This window comes from Rhinatrema bivittatum, chromosome 4 (genome assembly GCF_901001135.1).
Source record: "Rhinatrema bivittatum chromosome 4, aRhiBiv1.1, whole genome shotgun sequence".
NCBI classification, from domain to species: domain Eukaryota; kingdom Metazoa; phylum Chordata; class Amphibia; order Gymnophiona; family Rhinatrematidae; genus Rhinatrema; species Rhinatrema bivittatum.
Window position 1 is genome coordinate 185,338,365 of NC_042618.1, and position 8,237 is coordinate 185,346,601.

At 37.5% G+C, this 8,237-nt stretch overlaps 1 protein-coding gene across 1 annotated transcript in view; it reads right to left on the reverse strand.

The window, feature by feature from the left end:
* The window catches only part of PSMD12 (proteasome 26S subunit, non-ATPase 12), a 48,536-nt gene extending 40,574 nt beyond the window's left edge, over positions 1-7,962 (reverse strand). Inside the window, exon 1 of the mRNA XM_029599345.1 lies at positions 7,729-7,962. Coding sequence (XP_029455205.1) covers positions 7,729-7,833 — 105 coding nt within the window. The 5' untranslated portion in view covers positions 7,834-7,962. The remainder of the gene's footprint in view (positions 1-7,728) is intronic.
* Positions 7,963-8,237: the final 275 nt, after the last annotated feature.

Here is an 8,237-nt window from a genome sequence, read left to right on the forward strand (position 1 = left end):
TGCACATGAATGAAATTCCATTATTCACATATTGCAGTGGCTTCTTGAAGATCACGAACGCTTCGGAATTTTTAAAAATTGTTAATCAACAGACCCATTGCTTGGACCACATGTTGCATAAGATCTGGTTTTGCCTCTAAATGGATACTCTAATTTGCTATTCAAGCAAGTTCTCTGGTCCGATCAATTAATTAATCCATGTGAATTTACAACTTCCTGGCACTATACTGAAAGGGAATGCTCTAATCCGTTGGCTGATGTGTAAGAGATATAGATCCTGATTAACTCTAAAAAAAGCAGTGGCTTTCTGGAACTTACAAATTTAGAGAATCAAAATACCAACAGCCTTGTTGCGGTTGGTATGATTCATTAATTTGGTCTTTGAATATAGTTGCCATATTAAAAGGATTTTGTCCTTTGCAGAGCTCATTCTGCCCTATGGGTTTAATACTGAGCCAAGACAAGTAAAAAGAGCACTATGATGTGCAGAAAGAAAATGGTATAGTGACCCTTCCACCCATAATGCTGCATGCTATCATGACCATCTTGCAGAAATATAATACCTTTTCTGACCATAAAAGAAAATTCATTTTGCTAAAATGATTCATAATGCAAATAACTCTTCATACTGTTAAACATCTAACTCAAGTTACCACCAAGTCTAAAAATATCATGATTTTCACTAACAGATATGACTCGTAAATCTTTCACAGTATTACTAAAGAAACAAAAACTTTTAACAAAAGGTTATCAAAGAGGATGTTTATAAACCGCTGGCAGCAATATACTGAACAGAATAGTTAAATCAATTCCAGTTTGACTTTAGATCGGCACACAACACCCAAAACACGACTTTTCAAACCTAGACATTCAAAGTTTTGAAACAAGTGCAAATTTAATTTTTATCCTATTAGATCTATCAGCCACATTTGAAACCATTAACCATCAACTCATGCTATCTAGACTACAATGCATGGGTATAACAACAACAGCAGATGTCCTTAAAAAATGGTTTATGTTGTTATTTCTTACTAGCCGAAATACGTACCAGGTGAGACTTGGTCGATTATCTTCAAAGGTTCATGCCATCCAAAACAGTTCCACAATGTTCAATATCTGGGACTCTTTTTAACCACTTTCTACATCCCAAGCTGCAGCCTCCTTGCAAACATAGGGGTAAACTACAGACTGTATGCAGATTATATTCAATTTTTTTCTCCAGTTAGTTCTGACATGAAATGCCTACTGCATAATTACTAACTGCATGCAGGAAGATTTAAAATCAATGGCTCTCTGATATCAATTGAGCCTTAATATCATGATGGGGGCTGATTTTATAATCACTGTCAGAGTGCACTTCCCAGCCCTTTAAAGATTTTACTGGGTTATTCCTTTCTTGACCATGTATGTATCTTGGTGTTATGCTTGAACTCAATCTATCCTTAAATCTTCAGGTAAATCCTGTGCAAAACGTTATTTATCTTCAACCTGACTTCACAACATACTGCGACACACATACTAAATGGCCTGATTACTGTAATGCCTTATACCTAGGACCACCTTAAGGGCCCTCCAAATAGTACAAAATGCCACTGCAAGGGACAGTCAGGATCATATGTATCCAGTATGCCCCACTCTACATTGGCTTCCAATAGCCTAAAGATGTAAATAGACTTTTAACAATAAGTCCATAGCTCAAAGTGGCAAGACCTCAGTTTATATTAGCTCACTATTATAGATATACAAACCTTCAAGAGCTCTGTTAGTAAGAACCTATTAGACAATCCTTCAGTACATAAAATGTTCACCTAGAAGACACCCAAGCTAAGGCCTTTACCATCACAGAATAAAGAGCTCTCTCAAACTAAAACAGAGAAAAGAAAAAATAAACTGCTAGTTTTTCCTGCATGGACACACCTACCAAGTTACATTTTCAACCAATTTCTACTGAAATTAACCAATAGCTCTTTAAAGAATGTTTACTTGATGGCAAGACTCCTCCATGAATGTTCAGGAAGAGAACACAGATTGGTGGATAATGTCCATGGGCTTTGGCTAGAGCTGCTCTAAAAAAAATAATAAAAAAAAGATCTGCAACAAGGGCTGACTGACCAAAGAAATCTTGTTTTATGAATATCAAGAGAGACTCTCTGCACCTACCCTCCCCACCCAAGTTGCTTAGGACTGCAGACTTGCTTGACTGTTTCAGCAGTCAGACCAATATATTTCACTGGCCTGCTTTGTGGAAGCACTCACTGAATTTATCCCAAACTGAAAAAAAAATATACCTGTATTTGAGCCAAGTTACCACGCATACATTAAAATAATAGAATTCCTTACGAATTCATGTGATGATTGCTGCATGTCATAAGCTACAACTGTTCACCAACACATACAAAGGCTCAGATTTGGTTTATACCCCTACAGTGCTCATTAAACTACGCCTATCTGCAAACACTTTACTAAAGTGGTTTCGAAAAAACATTGTTTGTTCAAGCAACTACTTCACAATTAATAAATAAACTCACGTGCCTGTTAAGGTACTAACGGTTAGGCCTTGTTAAATAAATACTTTCAAAATTAGCATGCCCCCTACTGTACTGGCATGTGTAGTGTTCACAGAACCACTAATCAAAACTTCAGTGCTGGGCTGGTACAGGAATTAAGTTTAAATTCTGGTTAGCTTGTCTTTCAGCACTGCAGTACAGTGCCTAGAGTTTAATGAAATAAGTAGTCATGTGGTCAGTTTTTGGCAGTGCTTGCAGACTAATTCTGCAAAAAAATCCTTCAGAGTAATCCTGCCCGATTCCCATGAAGGGAGAATCTGACAAAGGTAATTAAGCTACTAACCACTGAGTTTAGTAAAATCTGCTCTGATTTAAATGAGCACACAACTTGTGTGTCTTCTGGACCAATCAGACTCCATCTAGCACCATGCACCATATTCCCAGCCTCTTACTATATGAGAGCAGTGAATGCAAATCTATCTTATGCATATTCATTGTGAATATCCTGAAAACCTGGCCTGTTTGTGACTCTCGAGGACCAGAGTTAGCCATCCTTGTCCTCAAAGAAAAACAAACACTTTTGACTGATAACTTGCTGCAGAAGTGGCCTAGCTAGCTAGTACCTAGGTCTACCATCTGGAAGCTACACTGAGCCTTAAGTCCTACACTAACTTAATGCTTAGATTATGATACCAGCATATACCCCACTCCAGCAGTTTCACTAGGATAGGATGAACCTTTCTGTTTGGGAAGTGGCAGCACTTATTCACCTCCTCCCATTGACATGGATGGATATATCAGGTATTCCAGTTCTGAAACTGTTACATTCTCAACCGAAAAATCTAATACCAATCCATCCTTCTCGTACCTTTTACATGCTACCTAAAACCTGCAAACCAATCAAATCTGGTTTTGGTACAGGAAACAACTGAACTAGAAGGATGTTCAAACCTTTATATCAAAATCCAACAGCATAAAAAAAAAATTAAAAAAAACCACCATCAAAACAGCTATAGCCCAACACTTTCCTGGTCACAATAGATATAGTATCATGATACAGCAACAGTCCCATGCAAATGATGTAGCTGTATATAACAATTTTTGCCCTGGAAAACTAGTACACAGCAAGAACTATTAAAGAATTAAATTCAACCTGATTGCACAACAAGAATATGCCAACCTTTTCAAGGAACTCAAATCAATGACAGGATGACAGACCTTTTAGCTATAGATACACTGATATTGTTATGATTTTGACTGAGGGGAGAAACAAACTTTAAACAATTTACAACTTTATAACATTACATCCTTCAAATCAGATTCAAAATACACAAACTACACCATGGAGAAAAATAATTTTGAATACCAAAATCTCAATCAATTACCATCGACATATTTGTATATAGATACCCAGCCCACAGATGCAGCTACTTTCACAGCTCCAGCTTTGTATATAAAAAGTCCATTATACACAGCACCATCCTATATGTTCTGGCCCAAAAAAAACCCAAACTCCTCAAGAGTTCTGAGAAGTGTAACCTTAACTGAAGCCTTCAAATAAAAAAGCACCACCACTAAAATCACAGGAGAAAAAATTAATGCAATTCAAGAACAAGGAAGCCACAGAGCAGGTACCTCATACTCATAGTAACGTAAAACCTAGAGCAAGAAAAGCTAAGAAAATGTAGAGACACCTATAGCCACTACAACTGAGGATGAATCAATGAAGAAATATTCCCTAAAACAAAAACTAGTACGAAGCAAGTCTCAGTCAAAAAGAAGAAAATAGGACAAAACTCTGAAAGATACCATGCTGCAAGTTGTGCTGGCACATACCACAGGACCCTACAGCTACCAATATGGAAAAACTATTCAAAAAAGGATACAATTTAGGATGCACATCTTATATGAGCTGAAAGTTTAAAAAATGTGAACAGGGATGCTACGTTGGTAAAATGGGTCAGAGATTATAGAATAATCCTTCACAGGATAACACCACAGAAAAAAAGAGAAAGCAGATGCTCTTGTGGGGAAACTTTTTTCCAGGCCAAGCCATTGCATCCATAACTTTGTAATCTAGATACTAAAAGGAACTTCAAAACTAGCAAACAATGCAAGAGATTCAAAATTTAAAAAATTGATCAAACTCATATTATATATACCTGTCTTTTCCTGTGGCAGATTATTGTCTTGCAGATAAGTTTAAAGTGTGTGTGTCAACTTGTGTACTTAACGACAAAATCAGCTTACTATCTCACCAGGCAATTGCTTTTGAATACAAACTACTCGTCTTGCTTTTTCCTTAGCTGTTCCAGCACTATGGAATATGTTGCCTTTATCTATGCATCAGGATGACAACTATTTAAGGTTTAGGAAGAAAGTGAAGGTTTTGGTTTTTTTTCTTTTCTAAAGTGTATGTGGGTTCCCTGGTATTTTAAGTGGTAAATGCAGTGAAGATGTTATACCTATTTTTTTTTATAAATGTTTGTTGTTTTTGTCATGTGATTTTTTATGTTTTATTGTACTGTTTTTATTGATGCAATTACATATATACTAGTGTAATCCACCTTGAATTTGGCAATATAGAAGAATATAAAAATGGAATAAATCAATTTTGCTGTTTGTCATCCCTGGTTTTCTTACCTGCTGCAAACACATCACAGTCTCTTTCCTTCCCATCTCTCTACAGTTTTAAAAATAAATACCATTATCCTAAACATTGTAATGTAACCTGTGTTATTTACTTGCATAGTCAAGCATCATCCAAAGGCTCTTGTCCTTGAAAGCTCATGCTTCAATAAATCAGTCTATAAGGTGCCACCAGCCTCTGTTATTTTTGCTGAAACAGACTTATTCTGCAATAAACCAATGTCAGAAACAGTGTTCTCAAAAGCTGGCCTCAACTACAACCTGTCTCGTGACCTTTATTTCTATGTATCCTAATGATAAAATGCACACACCCATATTTTCCAACTTTTTACAACAATGAGAATGTTTTTTTTCACTGCAACCAAGATGCATGGGAATAAATTAACATTTTTATATTGTACTTAATGTTTATATATGGGCAGACTGATCTTTTTCTGCCATATTTCTATATAACCTTTTTACTAAAAGGGACCCAAAGCAGTTGATATACTAAACTAACAAAGTGATTTACATAATACAAGGCCCAACATCAACCCTACTCTCACCAGGGGAGTGCTCAGTTTACCAGAGAAGATACACAAAAATAATTTTTTTCCTTATAAATTCAAAATGCTGTTCTCAATTCCTTAAAGCCAGCTAAGCAGCAGTTCTGGGCTCCTCAGATTTCACACATCTTCATTTTTTTCCCGAGGGTGGAGGCGTGTGAGAGATATCACATTTGTAAAAAAAAAAAAAAAAAAAAAAGAGAAACATTAAAAAACGCCCCACAAAAGTATATATTTCAATGCTATTCTAAAGAACATTTCAGGATAAGCATCAAGAACTCAAGAACAACAAATGTGTCAGAAAACCATTGAAATGCATTTTTTTCTGCTAGAATTTATGCTCACATACAGATCTTTTTTTCTATAATTGCTGACATGAAAACTACTTTGGGTGTTATATCAATATATTCAAACGTGACCTTAAAATGTTGTTATTTCAAAATGCCTACAACCTAACTAAAGCTTTTCTGCAATCAGTACTTGCTCCTTCATGGCCAAATTTATCATGAACCTAACTAAAGAACTCAATACCTCATTACTTTCCAACCCAGCCCAAATATATATATTTGATACATCTTCTTCCTACTTTATATCCCTCCTGCACCCTGTGTTAAAAGTGCTACCTCATCCTGCTACCCCCCCTTCTTATCCTTCCTCTCCTGACCACCTCCGTCAGTCAATGTATGATATATGAACACATCAAGTGAATGTAACTGTTTACCTATAATATTTGTCATGATGTAAACCATTGTGATCTTCACTTGGAACGACGGTATATAAAATGGCTAAATAAATAAATCTTTAGGCTATTAAAAGCTGGCTTGCAAACAACAGTTTGGCCCTAAATATAAGACAAATCAGTAGGCTTAGTAGGTCGTCTAAGCTGGTGGGCCCTTTAAGCATACAGTTTGATGGTTTTAACATCCCTCTTGTGGATGAGATTAGGAATCTATAAATTCTCTCTGATCAAGGTCTTTTCTTTAAAGCCCATGTAAAATCTTTAATACCAAGCTTTTCTTTCAAACTGCAACTGCTTCACTATTTGAAACCTTTTTTGGAACTTAATGTCTTTTGTGCTATGCTGCATGTATTAAATTTTAACCTAGCCTTTCTAGGACCACCTGCCTCCACTATTCAAGCTTTACCAGTTGTCCAGAACTCAATGGCTCATTTTCTCACTAGTATCTGTTCCTTTGAGCATATTATTCCTGTACTCTTCACATTACATGGGCTACCAAGTGAATGGCAAGTAGTTTTTAAGGTTCTATCTTTGATCCATAGAGCATTAAATAATGATGCCCAGGTATGCATTAGCTAACTGCTCCTGATTCACAGGCTTGAGTGGAAATTAAGATCGCGTGGATGGTATTTGTTGGATGTTCCCTAGAATAGAGGAGGTCTGTTCGGCTAGCTGAATCAAGGGACTATGGTTTGCCGTTGCTGGTCTTTTGATTTGGAACAATCTTCCTGAAGTTTTGCAGGCGGTGGCGGGCTTTAAAAACTTTAGGCAGAAGTGGAAAACCTCTCATTTTGGTCAGGCCTTTCAATAACCTTCAGTGAAACGGATGTTAAATCTACTCCCGAACCATCTAATGGTTATGCTATAATTTTTAAATTAAATTTTGTTTTTACTTTCCCATTTGTTCGTTTTAATGTTTAACTATGTATGTGACGCTGTAAGCCACGGCATATAAATGTTTTAATAAATAAACAGAACTCAAAACTGCCCTAAAAAAAAATAAAGCGATTTTAACTAAAAATGAGATTACTCCTCCCACACAGGCTGGTTTGTCACCCTACCAGAGAACATAGGCAACCGGTCTGCCAAAGCAACGCCTTTTCTAAAAGAATCTGCGGGGTTGCATGCAGAACAAGGACGTTTCTTAGCCTCCTATGTGTTAATCTTCCGTTTGACTTTTGCCAGAACAGAAAGCACACCACTCTCCGTTCTTCTATTTCCACGAGCATCCGTGCAGTAAGGCCTAGACCGGCGCCATGACTCAGCCCATGCCCTTCCATTCACTTACTCTGGCTAATTTCTCGCACTCCGGCAACTGCTGATCCACCGTCGAACAGTAATCCACTTCCATTTTCACAATCCTGCCGTCCGCTCTTTCCGCGTCGTCGGCCATGTCTTCAGATAGCTATTTTCAATCTAATAAATAATAAAAAGAAGCCAGTCACACTGATAGCCGCTGCAGATGCCTTCCTAGCACTATTTGCAGTCAGGCAATGTCGCAGGCTACCTTCAAAACTGGGGTCTTTCCTAAGGACCCTCCTCCATACCTTTTTTTATGGTAAAAATAAATCAGGCAGGGAGTTGGACACCTTAAGAGATGATGACTCTAGAGCCCGGTCTCTGACTCGATTGGAGGAGATTGCGGTTGCGTAGGTCTCCATGGTAATGGAGCGGTGAGTGACAGATCTCCGGCTGCTGCAATCTAATGCAGCCGGGGACCCAATATGCCTCCTGCTTCCGTGTGGCATGGCACCCCCCAGTTTAAAATACCGTAGCTATCTGGCCCTGGCCCAGGGT